Consider the following 17,028-nt stretch of genomic DNA (forward strand, 5'->3'; position numbering starts at 1 on the left):
ATGGTTTTTGCCTCAACAATTTATACTTTTTTTTTTTAAGAAAAAAACAAAACTGAAGAATGTATGAAAAACTGATCCAGGCATGGTCTAGTTTCAGGATTCCCTAATAATAATTTGAATTGTTAAGAGCAACGTTCTTCTTGGTTGCGGTAAAACATAGGGAATCTTCAACGGCTTGACCCTAGCTTCAAAAAGCGTCTCCAAAAAAACAGTAGCGAGCTTTAAGCAGCCGGCTAAAATTTAACCGGGTCTGACTCAAAAGTTCACTGGCTGCTCAGAAACCTTTGTAATTCCCTTTGCACATTGAAGCACTGAAAAGCTGCTCTTTCATGACACTGTAAATTACCACATATCACAACCCTCATCTTTCTGGAGATAACACTTCTTATTTTGGTATTGAATAACTTTTATGAGCTAGTTACTCAGATATCTGATTTAACGTGGAAGCTTTCCAAATGAAATAAATATCAGCTCTCTTAAGTGCTGGTATTCACTGATTGCCCAAATGATTAACAGATCCTGGAGCTTGGCCCTTTGAGTGACTTATTCTAGGTCAGTGACATAGAGTGCGTGGAATGCGCTGCACTCTATGGCGAAGGGCAACATCTAAGATTATTGCAAGCCTTATGTTTCCTATGTGGAAATTCCCAGTAGAAAGATGGGATCAATGGACATTCCCTTAAAGGCAGGCTGAGGTGTGGATTCTTAAACTCCCTCTTAGACAATGATTTGGCATTCCAGGGGAGAATATTTGCTACTTACAGGAATATTTTTCAAGCATGAATCCCATGTCTGCCTTTCTCATCTGAAACTGCTTTTATAGCATTCATGCATGAAGTTTGCCCCATGGCAAAAAGGACAGTGCAGATCCACAGTCTGTTTTGTCATTTAAAGGCTACAGAAACCTTTGTGCATGAAAAATAAACACACATTTGTCTTTCAAGTCTCTGCAGAAATAATTATGTGTTTTCATATGTTTTTTTGCATTGTTTCATATACTTGGTTTGCAGGCTTTCCTGCATTCACGTTTCTGGCTTGGAGAGGTTCCCAGCATTGGTCTTTTTCATGAATGTGCTCAAGCTCAACCCCCCCCCCCTCTGTATTTTCAAAGGCTGTGTAGTATAACCACACTAACTCAATGCTACACAGCTATCTCTTTCCTCTCTTCAGTAGCTGCTGGTCCCATTCCCCTTCACTCAGGGTGAATTACAGCTCCCTGTAATAGTAGCTTTCTCTACTCTGCTCCGTTTTCCTGATCGCCTCTACCACCTCCTGTCACTGTCATACAGCCCGATATAATAGCTCAATGGAAAGATAGTGAATGCCTGTTCACTACTAGGGGAACACTTTAGGGGAGGAACTGAGAAACAACCTGTAAGTTTTTTCTGACTAATATAATTAGATTAGTCCAAAGCACCCTTGAAACATGAGTAGTTCACATTAACATTGAACCAGACTGAAGAGTGCCGTATCATGTCACCCAGACAATTCAACTGGCCATAGATATTAACCATTAAAGGACGCATCTCATACTTAAGCCCCGCAGGCCGAATCTGGTGTGCCACCTTATTTTATGTGGCGCTCTGGCCATGCAACTACCTAAGAGGCTTCCACTAACCCAGCCTGCATCAGGGGTCTAGCAGCTCAAAGTCTGCTACTGCTTCCCCTTCTTCCTCTGATGTCTGCTTGCACTGGCCTGTACGCAGTGCAGACACTGAGACACTACTAGGGCCACTTACTACTGGAGCCACTATTGGGGTCACTTTTTACTGAGGCCATTTTGGCAGTCACTATTACTATACAGTCTTACAATTCTCATTGGCCCTTTGAAGGCAACCATAAGGCTGATATGGCCGTCAGTGAAAATGAGTTTGACACACCTACCAACCTCTCAGGCCAATTGCTACCTCTTAATGCCTTTCCTATAAACTCCTCCTGCCAAGTCTATAATATAGAATAGCCTGCTTCTCTTGGCATTTGGAAGGTCCTGTTTTTTTCTATGACAATACTGGTCATTGACAAAATAATGGAAGAGAGGCTTTTTGGTTTTATTTTTGTGTCTTTTAGCCCTCTCTGCATAGCCTTCGCCCTGCCATAGTTAAAGGAAGCAACTTTGCCTTCCTAACCTATGAGATGTCAATTAGTTCGGGGCTGCACCATTTATTCGTGCATCTACTAAAGGCCTATTTACACACAGCGATGAACGCTCAAATGACAGTTTAAATGACAGCTTTGAGCGATCATTTTGCATAAACTAGTAAGTAGCTACTCAGCTACTTAATAGCTTATTAGTGTTCAAATGAAGCCTTTAGCTGAATGCAGTTAATAGCCGGAGGTGCTCTTACTTCCATTCAGCTCCTTTGTTCTCCGACGGGTTAAATAGCTGTAACAATGCTATCAGAACTACCAGCGGAGAACTCAGCGTGTGGTCCTGATAAGATTGTTAAATTCAAGCCAACCTAAAAATCGTCTTGCGATCAGCTAGCAGTGCATGAAAAGTGCACGATGGCCACGTGTTTAGGCGCAACGATTATAGCTCAAATGATCGCTTTTTAGTAGAGATGAGTGAGCGTACTCAGTTCGGGTGTTTTTGTACTCGAGCACCGCTTTTTCCGAGTAACTGACTACTCAGACGAAAAGATTTGGGGGGCATGGGGCGGCGCGGTGGGTAGCAGTGGGGAACAAGGGGAGCGCTCTCTCTCTCCCGGCAGTGTCATGTGATGCAGGCATCGTGGGCGTGGAAGCGGTTTCACGCTATCTACCGCTGTGCTACAGCGGAAGATAACGTGACGGACGGCTTCCATTGACTGCAATAGAAGCCGTCCGCGCGTATGCCCGCAGGTGTTTTCACTGGGCAGAATTCCACAGTGGAATTCCGCACCGTAAGCATTGCACTATTAGGTTCAATAGAACCTAATAGCTGCGGGGCAACGCCGCGGATTTCCGCCGTGTGGGAATTAGGCCTAAAGCCATAAAGTAACGTAGCATTTTTTGCCAACATTATATGGATATGGTGGTATTGGAACTTTTCAGAGCAGCTCTGTGTCGACATAACCCAACTTTGACCCAATAGGATTCATGAAACCTCTACACTAAATATTGATACTACATCATTGATCTCCGCTCAAAACTTCATCTCTAATTTATTTTTAATAGCTTTCTATAACAATACTACCAAAAGTTCAGCACATAGGATTTTTTTCTCCCCCAAATATCGTCCTCTGCTCTGATGATCAAAGAATAGTGGGATATGGTTAACGATGGACGTTATTCACAGCCCTCACCAATATTTTATTACGTGTCTAATCTATCTGATGAAGCGCACAGATTTTTGTTATTACTAGATTAATCAGGAAGCCAGCTAAACTTCCAATCTCCGAACAGCCGTTTGGTTTATGAATGCATAAAGTGCACCGTCCTTTGGCAAACAGTGAGGTCCTTTTGAAGTGGTCAAACAGCAATACCAGCGGGAGCAGTAGGTTTACATTTAATGTACATTTCTGCTTGCTGTATGCAGTGTAGGGTTACACATGTGCATGACTACATGGCATCCAAAGCAGGCTAATTATATTTTAATTTGGTTTAAAGATATTTTGGAAATGACTCATTAAGTTCTTTCCTTGTTTACAGAAGATATTATCATCCCCCCCCCCTCCTGTACAGATCAGGTTACAGATTCTTCACACTTACAGTCGTCAAATGCACATCTTAGGAAATAAACATTAAGAATAACTACCTTCATTACTATGTGTGTGTATATACAGTATTAGGGCACTTTTACACGAATGTATGGCGACCGCATATTGCGTGCACAGCTTTTGCGCACATAATAAGCTGTACCAGTCTGCTGTAAGCTTCCACGTTGCTGCTCACACATATTGCGCGAAATAAGCTCAATGAAGATCGTGGCATGTTCTAACTTGGAGCGTATTACATGCACGCAATGAATGTACATGGCGATTGGCGGTGCACAGCAAGCACACAATGTTATTGCGGGTGATACGCAGTAAATTACGCTCCTGTGAAGCCCCCCTGGTATACAACGCTGTGCAACAGTTTTAGGCCTCATGTCCACGGGCAAAAGAAGAATTAAAATCCGCAGCAGATTTTAACTCTTCTCCTGCACGCGGATCCGCACCCCGTAGGGATGCATTGACCACCCGCGAGGTAGATAAATACCCGCGGATGGTCAATAAAAGGGATTTAAAAAAAAATGGAGCATGAAAAAATCTGGACCATGCTCCATTTTCATGCGGGTCTCCCGCGGGGACGGCTCCCGCAGGCTTCTATTGAAGCCTATGGAAGCCGTCCGGATCCGCGGGAGACAAAAATCAGATTTTACTCACCCGCTCCGTTTCTTCTCTTCGTCGCCGCGTCATCTTCTCTCAGTCGCTGCCGGATCATTTTGCTTCGGGACGGCGCATGCGCGGGACACGTCACCGACGTCATCCTGCGCATCCACCGGGCCGAAGAAAGAAGATCCGGCCGCGACGCTGAGAAGATGACGCGGCAGCGAAGGAAGTATCCGGAGCGTGCGAGAGGTAAGTTTATTCTGATTTATTCTTATTTTCAGCCCTCTTGTCCGCGGGGCAGGAGGGACCCGCTGCAGATTCTCCATGGAGAATCCGTAGCGCGCCTGATTTTCCCCGTGGACATGAGGCCTTAGGCAGATGTGGAAAAAAATGCTGTAAAGTAAATGCTTGCGAAATTAGAAATGGTCATAGTTTGCATTTTGTTCATTCTGAAACAAATAAAGTGAACGAACAAAATAGAAGTCTAAATCCAATCCATATTGGATGTAACTATAGATGAGCGAGTATACTCGCTAAGGGCAATTGCTCGAGAGAGCATTGCCATTAGCGAGTATCTCCCCTGCTCGAGACTGAAGGTTCGGGTGCCGGCAGCGGGCATGGAGCTGCGGGGGAGAGCAGAGCGGAACGGATGGGAGATCTCTCTCCCCCCCCCCCCCCCCCCCCGCTGACAGCCGCAACTCACCGCTCCCCCACGCCGGCACCCGAACCTTCAGTCTCAAGCGGGGAAGCTACTCGCTAAAGGCAATGCTCGCTCGAGCAATTGCCTTTTAGTGAGTATACTCGCTCATCTCTAGATGTAACCAATGTTTTGCCATTAAAACCGCATCAATTATTTGTGCTTTTTTCAAAAGAGCTCGAACAGCACATCTTGAAATCCCAGTCTGCAGATAGTCCCCTACTTACGAACAGGTTCCGTTCCAGGAGGCTGTCCGCAAGTACATTTGTTCGTATGTCCAAACAAATGCTTGTATGGAGCGGGATCGCGGGTGGATCCCGCTCCATACAACGTCGGGTGCAGGCTGTCTCTTACAGCGGACACCCGGCAGCAGCAGTTCTGACAAGCCGCGCCGCTCGCTGGAACTGTTAACGTTTTAAATACTACTGTCAGCGGCATTTAAAGTATTAACCGTTCCGACAAGTGGGGCGGCTCGTCAGAACTGCTGCCGCCGGGTGTCCGCTATAAGAAACAGCCTGCACCCGATGTTTAGGGGTCCTGTACAGCTGTGCAGTTGCTAGGCAGTCGGGAGCCTTCTGGAAGGCCCCAGGGCTGCCTATGCAGAGCGCCTGTCAAGCGCACAGCTTCATAGGCACTCTGCATAGGCAGCCCTAGGTCCCTTCAGAAAGCCCCCGGCTGCATATACCTATATTCCACAACACTTCTGCTCAATTCACAACCTGATTGGTTGTTTGGGTTGGCTGATTCACAGTGATTGGTTGTTTGGGTTGGCTGATTCACAGTGATTGGTTGTTTGGGTTGGCTGATTCACAGTGATTGGTTGTTTGGGTTGAATCGAGCAGACGTGTTGCGGAATATAAATATATGTCCCCCGGCTGCCTAGCAACTGCACAGTGTCCCGCGATCTGAATAGAAGCCTGTGCGGTCCCTGCAGAGTATGATGGAATGCCATAGCATTATATCATACTGTGCATTACAGATTGTTCGCATCTTGCGAAGTTCATAACTCGAACGTTCGCTAATAGAAGACTATCTGTACTTTGAAATCTTTGCCTGGGAGAACCTTGCTGATGCAGTATAACTACCTTGTGTCTGGTTGCCGTGCTCAGTCTTGCCATGGTGTATGACCTGTGACATGAAACGGTCTTCCACAAGCTAACTTTATAGCAGAGTTTGCCTGTTCCTTACCTAGTTTTTACACAGCTGTTTTCTGTTTCACTTAAAGAGGGTTGTCCCGCGAAAGCAAGTGGGGTTCAGCACTTCTGTATGGCCATATTAATGCACTTTGTAATATACATCGTGCATTAATTATGAGCCATACAGAAGTTATTCACTTACCTGTTCCGTTGCTAGCGTCCTCGTCTCCATGGTGCTGTCTAATTTCAGCGTCTAATCGCCCGATTAGACGCGCTTGCGCAGTCCGGTCTTCTCCCTGGTGAATGGGGCCGCTCGTGCCGGAGAGCTGGTCCTCGTAGCTCCGCCCCGTCACGTGTGCCGATTCCAGCCAATCAGGAGGCTGGAATCGGCAATGGACCGCACAGAGCCCACGGTGCACCATGGGAGAAGACCCGCGGTGCATGGTGGGTGAAGATCCCGGCGGCCATCTTGCTAAGGTAAGGAAGAAGTCGCCGCAGCGCGGGGATTCGGGTAAGTACTAACGGGGTTTTTTTTTTAACACATGCATTGGGTTTGTCTCGCGCCGAACGGGGGGGCCTATTGAAAAAAAAAAAAAAACCTGTTTCGGCGCAGGACAACCCCTTTAATGTCTGTATTTCAACCTACATATGAAAATGATGATCATTATTACCTTTTTGGTATAACTGGTTAATCGTACACCCGACTATAATCTTATAAAATCTCTGACACTGCAAGTGTCAAGAGAAGAATTGATGCTGCTTTGAAAGGAAAGGGCGGTCGCACCAAATATTCATTTGATTTATATTTTTTGCTCATTCACTCAGCATTTTGTTAACTAACAAACATTATCTGTTATGGCCCATCTTACATCTTCGCTAGAACCTCCGCTTGGATCTTCTGTTAGAGATTTGGCGCAAAATACCGGAAGAAAAGGTTCTGCATGCAGGACTTTTTTTTTCCTGGTAAAATGCCGGACAGCTGAGCGGAAACCAAACTGACTCTATTATAGTCAGTGGGGTTCGTTCGGTTTAGTCGTAAGATGGATCTGTTCAGCCAGGGAATTCTCCTTTCTTGCTCCCATAACCGAACCTCTGATGCAGATGTGAAAGCAGCCTAAGGCTGGGGTCACATGGGATGGATTTCCAGCAGAATTCGCGCAGAATGACCACACTGAAATTTCGCAAGAATTCCGCCGGAGAAGTGTAGCTTCAAAATCCGGGGCATTTTGCCACAGATTTTGTAGCCGTTTCGCCATCTGCATTTCACTGCGGCTTTCTCCCCCAATAGAGAGGAGCGAGGCCGCTGCGGAAACTGAAAAATAATTGACCTGCTACGTCTTTGTCTGTTTCCGCACGCCTTGGTCACAGCGTGTGGACGAGAGTTTTGCAAAATCTCATCCACCTTGCTGCCTAATCCAGAGATTAGGGGCCGCATGCGAAATTGCCGTGCGGACATTCCACACGGAAATTCCGTGGCAATTCCGTCCTGTGTGAACCCAGCCTAACGATTCTATTTTTAAAAACATTCTTACTTTGCAACATTTTTTCCACACCTGTCTAAAACGTTTGCATAGCATTGTATATATTTGTGTATTTACCCACTTTCACGCAAACCTTTCAAATATTCCAAATTCTGTCGTATTTGCTATGCTCCTCCTTTTGCATTAAATGACAAGGTGCCCCCTCCAGCTGGCATGGACGTCACAAGTTTATATAGAGCCTGATGGTCCGTGTTATCCCAGCATGTTCTGAGAAAGTTCCAAGTAGTATCTTGTAATTCTTACTGAATCTTTGGCTTTCTTGCTCCTTAACCTCTTAGGTCCCCTGTCCACGGCGTTGCGGTATCTCGCGGCAGATCGCCGCCGCCGCCTGGGAACGGGAGCTGGCAGATGGATCTCCGCTGTCAGCCTCTCTGACAGAATCACAATGATTCTCTGCTCGTGGACAGGGGGCCGGCGCTTTCCATAGCAACGCTATGAGGAACGTCCACTTTTATGTGGGATAACATAAGGTCTGTCCGCTTTAAGATCCTTTCCATGGGACAATCCCTCATAAAATAGGACAGTCTGGAGATATAGTTGTTACATCTAAGCCATAATATGTCCGAATAGGACAAATATACACACATGGTACAAATGCGGATAACTCAAGATGTTCTATAAGGAAACTGGTAATCTGACCCTAACCTACACATATGTGGAGACCCTACTCAAAAGCAGAGCGCTTGTCTTGGTGAGGGTAACCACACGTCAGGAACCTGGGGCGACCCTGATCTTCCTAATTGGAAGCAGGGAATGTGGCTGCAATGAATGTGATATAAATATATGAGAGGCTAGAAGTTACCCAAGCACAAAAAGAATTAGATGTTAAGGACTTTTTACACGGAATAACAGTCAAGCGCTGAAGTGCCCAGCAGCTGTCCCAGCGATGATCCTCAGTGAATGGAGGCATAGCGGGTCCGGGATTGGTCTGACCCACCCATCTCCATTCATAGTAAATAGGCAGCTACACAAAATGATGCAGTGGCAGACCGACAGTTTTTAGATGTGCGTGAAAGATCCAATTGTGCAAACTGCTCAATTTAACAAGTGGTTTGTACAAAAATCATGCTATGCAAAAGACCCTTTACACAAATGCCTATACCACAAATGTGCAGAAGATAAGATCGAAGACCCCAGATCACACTAATAGCCAAACGGACTTCTCTGAACAGAGACACCAGACTGGAGGATTGCCACGAACTTGACCAGAAACCTTCAGACTAAAAGTAGCATTGTGTCCAAACTAAAGCCGACTGGCCAGCTGGTATACCCACCTTCCAGCTGTCCAATCCACACACTGACAGAAGTACCTTCGTTGACTATATGAATCGAGCATGCATCGGTTTGAGGATCATGTGGGCTGGGGCTGACGCCATGACCTCGCCCGGGTACCGATCCTCCGACACTGCTGGCAAGCGGTGACCATCGTATGGTGGAAACACATTTTACAGTTATTGCTATGCTTAAGCCTTGATTACTCTGCTTTGCCAAACCTCTTAGAGAAGACTGAAGTGAGTCCATTCCCACCATAGAAGTAGCATGTCTGTGCTGTTGTCTTCTGGGGAACCCCTGACCAGGTTCCAGGGAGCCTCTTATATACAGTTACAATCAAAATGATTCTCCCTCGAAACAGCTAAAAGTTTGTGAATTTGGCAAGTAAACCGAACTTGCAAAGAGGATTGAGTCATTTTGATTGCAGTTTTTTTTCTTACTGCTATAAACCTCCCACTTGAATTCATTACAGTAACAGAGGATGACGTCTGTGAATCGGGCCGTATTCACATGGGTGAGAGCGAATTTGGGCAGTGACAAACTGATGTCACTGTGAGTGTATGTGCCCGTTACACTAGTTTTTGTGTTTTTAACGCACAAGTGTCATCGAAGGCAGCCTATTTTTCACCTGCAGTATAAAAACAGAAGGTGGCATATTTGATTTCATTTAAAGTATTTGGGTGCTTTAAAAAATCTTACCCGTTCACATGCAGTGTGCATTGTTTTGTTTTTCTTTAAAGCACCCATTGATTTGAATGGGCGATTCTAGTCCCACCAGAATAGGACTGTTGTCTTATGCTTAATCAGCTTTTATTGTAGTATGTTAGTTTTTACATAACCGTAAATAAACATTTTCAAACCTCATCATTACATGTATCTTTCCTTTTAGGCTGCCTGTCCACGGGTGTTTTTTCTTTGCGTTCTCCGCGGCGATAATCCGGCCACATGGAACGAGTGCAAGATTTCCATAGCGTTGCTATGGAAAGCGCAGCGCCCCCTTGTCTACGAACGGAGACTCATAGCGATTCTCTGCTTGCGGACGGCAAATCGCAGCATGCTGCAAATTGCCATGATTCTCCATGGTGAGCCTATCTGTCAGCAGGCTCCCGCTCCCCGGCGGCGGCTCGCGAGATATCGCAATGCCCGTGGACAGGCAGCCTAAACCACCTATTATATCTGAACACAATCAAGTAGTTAAACAGTGATAATTCCTAATTATGCTAATAGGCCTTAATTAGCAATCCTGTCTATAGGCCCATTTACAGGGAGCAATGATCACACAAACGACAGTTTGAATGACAGCTTTGAGCGATCATTTTGCATAAACCTATTAAGTAGCTTCTCAGCTACTTAATAGCTTATTAGCGTGCAATGAAGCCTTTAGCTGAATGCAGTTAATGGCCGTAGGGCTCTTATCTGCATTCAGCTCCTTTGTTCGTCGACGGGTAACAATGCTATCAGCACTACCCGCGGAGAACTCCGTGTGTGGTCCTGATAAGACTGCACGCCGATTTTTAGTCTGGCTTGAATTTAACGATCCGCTAGCAGTGCTAGCTTCAGCTTTCCTCTGAATCACAGCTCTTAGCACAGCTACCAGAGCTAGATTGTTTTAAAAGGAGGAGGAGAACAACAATAAAGATCGATCCTAAACTGCATTCTACTAGTTTTCAATCAGTCTCCTACATTCGGGAAATTTCTGGAAGTGCATCCACAAAATGAAAATCTTTATATCGTCCTCTATTCTATTATTTTGCTATTATTTTAGTCCAAGCATGATAATGACCATCAAGACATTAAGTTCATTTTGTAATACAAATTTTTTTCTTTTCTTTTCTTTTTTTTTGCAGCACACCTTTATCAAAAATGCTAAGCCGGTGTCCATTCTCCGAGACCTCATTACAGAAGCCATGGACATCAAAGCAAAAAGACATGAGGAGCAGCAGAGAGAACTGGAAGAGGAAGACGAAAATTCTGTAAGTGTATTTATTTTTTTTCTCTGATCACTGATATTGGACGTCTGGCCCCACTGCATGGACAGAGGGCCCGAGGATCAGCTGATTGGCAGGAGTTCTGAGCGGTGAACCCATGCTGATACACTATTGATAACCTATCCTTAGGATGGATTATAGCAAATGCCTGGAATACCCTTTTAAGACTATTATTTTGTATGCTGATGTGTATATACACTGTTAAAAATACTTAAAAATGACCTATTGGCTGCTTATCTTCACGAAAAATGTTAATTTTTGTAATATTTCATAGGTTTCCAAATATACAGCAACCTATATTTGTTATTTTTATGCCAGTGCAGAAATCTATTACTGTTACTTCACTATACTTACAACCTGTTACCCAAAGACCTTGCCAGGAATCTGCCTGAGTCTGCACAGTTTGCATCGGTCATTACAAGAATAGGTTTGTGCTACTGACCAGACGGCATTCAGGGAATAGTTTCTGGCACTATGTCAGTGGGATTAATCAGCGGGATGATCTGCTTCATCATCAGCAGCAACCCTGACTCCTAATCGAGATAACTGGCTACTTCAGGAGGGTATAGTTTAATTGTTGGGAAATCTATTCATTATGTTTCTGTTGGGAACACAGTGCATCGTGGAGATGCCCTGAAAATAAGACACTGTCTTATATACATTTTTGCTGTAAAAGATTTCACTTTTTTACATGTATAGCTGCCTGGGCACTATTTACATGGACTTTTTTAAATAACTGTAATCAGGGCTTAATTTTGGAGTAGGGCTTATATTTGAAGCGTTCTCAAAGATCTTGGAAAATCATTCTGCATCCTCAAAAATCCTGAAAAATCATGCAAGGTCTTATTTTCAGGGAAACTGGGTAGTCAAGAAAAGGCAGACATCCAGTTCTGCAGAAGGAAAGCTAAAAAGCTGGACAGGTTTGAACCTGCGTGATATAACATCATTCATTGTGTGAATCTAGCTGTAGAATATAATTCTGTGTGCATCTAGCTGTAATTTGTCTACCTGTTATGCTTTCCCCAAGTTTAATTTATGCAACTTAGGCCGCCTGCAGACGAGCGGAAATCCCGCCGCGGGATTTCCGCCGCTGAAAGTTTGCATAGGAGTGCATTAAAATACGCACCCCTATGCAGACGGCTGCGGTTTGGCCGCGCGAAATCTCGCGCGGCAAACAAACCGCTGCATGTTCTAATTTTCTGCGGGGCACGCACTCACCCGGCCGCCGGCTACGGTCTGCGCATGCGCCGGCTGCGCGGCAGCCGGCACATGAAAGAGCCGGGGCCGCCAGGTGCGGGTGAGTACGCGCTCGTCCCTGCAGGCGCTCGGGTCGGATCGCGCAGCGAGAATTCTCGCTGCCGGATCCGACCCGCTTGTCTGCAGGCGGCCTTAGTCAGAGTATCTCCATACATGATGCAAGCCAGAAGGTATCCCCCTCGTAGTAGGCGATTTGCCCAAATTAAAAAAAAAAAACCAAAATAAACCCCCTGTACTTGCTGTATCATTATTTCATTCCATCATATGCAAGTAGCCTACAAACTGCTGTCCACAAGTCCTGTTCTTCCCTGTGCTGTTTTCTTAGGGTGTATTCACACGGGGCATAAATACTGCCCATTTTCAACCCTTAAAATCCACAGCATTTCCAGTACAAGGCGCCAAATTTCAACTACAACGGGCGGAAAAATTCTCTGAAAAACCATAGCTCTGGAAAGGTGTTCATTATATAGCTCATTGACTCATCTACTGAGGAGACCCCTGTGATACTTACCTGTTTATAGATACCATTCTACAAGGGTTTGAATATATGGAGTACATGTGTACTCACCGTTTCTGGTGACTTTTTCCAGAGCCTGCCACCTTCATGTGTACATGAGAATTACAACTATTGCTGACTATAAGGCTAGTTGCACACAAGCATATTTTGGGGCAGTCTTTGTAATACCACAGGATGCAAATAGACCTGTTCTAACCTATAGAGCTATACACACAGATATTTTCTCACATGGACCCACTCACGGTTTGTGCTATTCCTGTCCTTTTCACAAGCGAGAAATAGGATATGCAATGCATGTGAATGTGCACTGTCCATGTGTGTCAGGCAGAACATGGATGGCTGTCTGTGTGTTGTCCAATGTGAATCCCTCAGGCTTCTAGAACCCTTAGAGGTATGGCAGTTGACCAATGGTCTTATAGGACTTGCATCCTGCCTTTATCTCCAGTTTTCTCCTTTGCAGACTCTATATAATTCTCAGTTTTCCCTGAGCTAGTGGGTGTAGACTAGTTGCTATATCATCTCTTACACTGCACATATAGAGAAGAGGAAATCCTGCTTTCCCATCTCTATAGCTGAGCCTCAAAAGCAAAAACTTGGAGGGCATTATAGAGCACTATTGAGCCGTGAAACTCTGAATCCAGCATTGGGGTCAGATAAAACAGTAGAGCCAGCAGCAGTGTCTCTTCCTCTGTCTTTCTGCAGCTGCTCTCTCTTCCCCTTCTCTTCTCCATAGACTTCTATGGGCACAAGCTTAAACTCTGTCTGCTCTGCCTCTCTGAAGGTTGTTAGCAGTGATTTAAGAGTGAGTGATCCTGCATACCTGTCTTCTTTTTTCTGTACTGCGCATGTGTGCGGAAGTGTGTGGAGCATGCTGCATTTTGTTTTTCGCATGCTGAATCCGGAAAACAAATCCGCATGTGTAAATTGAAGTGTAGACGCCCATGGTTCCCTATGGGTGCTTGAACGTGGGGATTCCACAAATCACATACGCCCACGGACATGAGGCCTAAAGGGAAGCAATTGTTAGATCCATGCTGGCCAAATCACGGGCAGCATGAGTCCAGGACTGACAATCACAGTGCGCCACTTTGGTTTATTCTGCAACACTGAGGTCTTTCAGATTAGACCTACTTTAAATCGGAATGGAGCTGTGAGTCCTGGAAGTGGGTTACCCTGGAATACTCCCACCCACGTGATGTAGATGGACAACTTTCTCTCCTTTTGTGTACGGGGAGAGAGCTGTCGGCCTACATCATGCAGATGAGAAGAGGCTGCATCCTTGACTCGGTGCTCCGTTTCAAGTCAAAATTCAAAGTATGGCCGCGGTGTTTAAGAATGAAATGTACAGGGGCGCACTGTGAATACGTGTTGTGGGTTCATGCTGCCTGTGGTTTTGGCAACATGAACCTAGTGACAAGCTCCCTTTTAATCATGGCTTGTTTTATCCCACAGTCTTGTATGGCCTCCTTTTTCGGGATATGAAGCACTACATTATATAGTATTACACTTGAACAAAACCTCAAAAAGTAATTACCAGTCTTCATGCCGGGCCCATGAGACGTGTATAGACCGCGTTACACAGCTCTTATCTTTTGCAGTTTCTCCCTCCTGTGTAAGTTATCGTCTACGCTTGTACGTTTTCGCCCGCTTTCCTATAAGGGGTAAAACAATTGCAACATTCAGGGCTAAAGCGGTCCTCAATATGCAGCGAGAAGACAGAAAAAACAAAGCCGAGTGACCCTGTTCTTTAAGGTAATAAATATTTGGCGGTCTTCCCTGCAATCTGTCATGAACTGAGGTCTGATTGTGATACATTCCACCACACAGCTGCTTGACCTCCTGAATCAAAATCCCATCCAAAAAATTAAAATTCTCTAGAAGAGGCCAGTCATAGTCAGTATGCTTAAACTAACATTTAAGCGTTCAGATCTCCGTTACCCCCCCTGTAGAATACTTTGCTTGCCGTTTTCTGCTAATTAAAAAAATCTGTTTACTTACCTCAGCACCTATCAAAACATGTCAGCCTGTCACAAGAGGTTTCCATCATGCGGCTCGCACCAATAGGATGCTTGTACCTTGTGTAAGGGGCTCGTACGGTCACCTTAAAGAGCCTGCTTCTGTCAGAGGATACTGGAGGGGCCTTCATTATTTGCGTTTTGTTTTTGTTTGGTTCGGCAGTTTAACCCTCGTTGTATTTATCACTGTACGTTACATTGTAGATAATTGTATCTGTAGGGCAAAAAGTGTTCCGATTGGAGAATGTAGCGGCTACAGGTGAGGCAAATGTCACATTGGTGTTATTTCGGTAGATCCTGTTTTTCAAAAAATAGAAATGCACAAAACAGGAATTCATTGAAAGTGTTTTTTCTGTTTTTATGGCAGATCCATCAAATGGATCTTTTCTTGAAAAAAAACAAAAAAAAAAACCCGCCCCCTCCCCCCCAAAAAAACTGAATGTATGCTTTTGTTCATTTCTATTGACTTCAAATCGCAGCATGATCTATTTTTTTGCGTGTTCCGCATTGACTGCTTCCATTGAAGTAAATGGAATCTGTCCAACCCGCGGCCCTTCCGCAATTGACATTGCGGTAAAGTCACGGATTCCACCTCATCGCTAGGTGATGCCGTGGGAAAAGAAGGGGTTTAAAAATAAATCTGTACTGTGCATGTCCAACGGCAAGCCGTGCGAACCATCCGCAGAGCAGAAGACGGTCATCAATATGAGATCACCCAATGTATCTCACATTGTAACTGTTGCAGTTGTTGTATTGTTTTGCATTTATCCATGCCTGAAAGCGCTGCGGAATAAGTTGGCGCTATACAAATAAAGATTATTATTATTATTATCAGCTGGGATCCAGCTGATGTCATCACCACCGTTCAGTTGTGTGCAGGAGTCGAGCGCTGTGGCCTCCATTGTATACCAGGCACAGTGCCGTATATTGTGTGCCTGGTAATGCTGCTTAATCCCCTTCTAATGGGAAGGGTCTGAGCCTCAGAGAGGCCTTGTGATCTGTGAAAGTGATCTCACAGGCCTATAAAGAGGCTGCAGAGTTTTGGTAGAGGGGTATTAAGATAAACTGTTTTCCATTTTTCACCCATCCACTGGAAAAATGAAAAATCCACTGGATAGGTGAAAATTGATACAACGGTGGGGGGCCTGACCGCTGGTACTCCCACCATTCCTGAGAACGGGAAAGGGCTGGGGTGTCCTGCTTGACCCACTTCCGCCCTTACCATTGCAGCACCGCACTGACCCTCGACCAGGATCCCGTCGGTTTCCATGGAGAGCTCCATGGCTGCGCATGCATGTGGCAGACAGAAATGGCTGAGCACACTCCTAGCAAACTGATGGGGTCCTGATCAGAGCCGAGCCAAACAAGACCCCTGTTTTCGAGACTGATGGGAGTCTCCACAGTCAGGCCCCCGTGATCTGTCAGTCTTGCCATCTTTAAGTGCAAAGACTCCTGACCTAGGTGGGGGTGCCAGGAGTTGGATCCTCACTGATGAGGGTAAATCCTCAATATCAAAGTCCCAGAAAACCTATTTTAATAAAAGGGGTCTCTTTTATCACCAAGGATGAAAGTCCTTGTTTTATGGAAGGCCTTGTTTTCATATAGAAAACTTTTTTTTTGTAAACTGTGGATCCTCAAATTGGAAGAGTAGGCCTCCTGCACACGGGCGGGTCAGACTCCGCATGTGGGATTCCCGCAGCAGAGTTCAACCCGGTGCCCAGCCAGTGACCCTTGCTTACCTCTCCGGCGTCTTCTCCTTTGCTGCTGATGTGCCGGCCGACGCACATACGCAGTACGGTGGACGTCGCGCTGTTGCTATGGTGATGACTCCACATCCGCGACCGTTGTGCAGTGATGATTGCAGAATAGCTGCGGGACAGACGACATCCATTGACTTCAATGGAAGCCGGCCGTGTGTAGCCCACACAAAATCGCAGCATGTTGCGATTTCTCCCCTGCGAGCGGAAAACCGCAATTGATTTCCGCTCGTGGGAAGGAATGCAGAGCCCCACCCGTGTGCAGGAGGCCTAAAGAAGAGACTGAAAATTGTATTTTTGTATCTACTTTTGGCTACTACACTGTATGAATAACATTGCATATTCTAAGCCTGTTCTCTGAAATGTTTCTGCGCCCCAGCAGGTGAGGTGTAATGTTTGAACGTCCGATTTATCACATTTATGATGGGTTGAGTGTTGATAAGTTGAAAACTTTCACTTCAGATCCTTAACGTGCAGTATTTGGCACTGGATATGACTAATTTAAGTGGATAGTGCACAGAATTGTAGCATTTATGTCTTGTTTGAATAGGCTGAA

The 17,028-nt window shown here is 45.3% G+C and overlaps 1 protein-coding gene across 1 annotated transcript in view; it reads left to right on the forward strand.

The window, feature by feature from the left end:
- STK3 (serine/threonine kinase 3) overlaps nucleotides 1–17,028 on the forward strand; it is a 213,020-nt gene that overhangs the window by 94,957 nt on the left and 101,035 nt on the right. Inside the window, exon 8 of the mRNA XM_066578398.1 lies at nucleotides 10,786–10,911. Within this exon, the coding sequence (XP_066434495.1) occupies nucleotides 10,786–10,911 (126 nt within the window). The remainder of the gene's footprint in view (nucleotides 1–10,785; nucleotides 10,912–17,028) is intronic.

Source organism: Eleutherodactylus coqui, chromosome 9, assembly GCF_035609145.1.
Source record: "Eleutherodactylus coqui strain aEleCoq1 chromosome 9, aEleCoq1.hap1, whole genome shotgun sequence".
NCBI classification, from domain to species: Eukaryota; Metazoa; Chordata; class Amphibia; order Anura; family Eleutherodactylidae; genus Eleutherodactylus; species Eleutherodactylus coqui.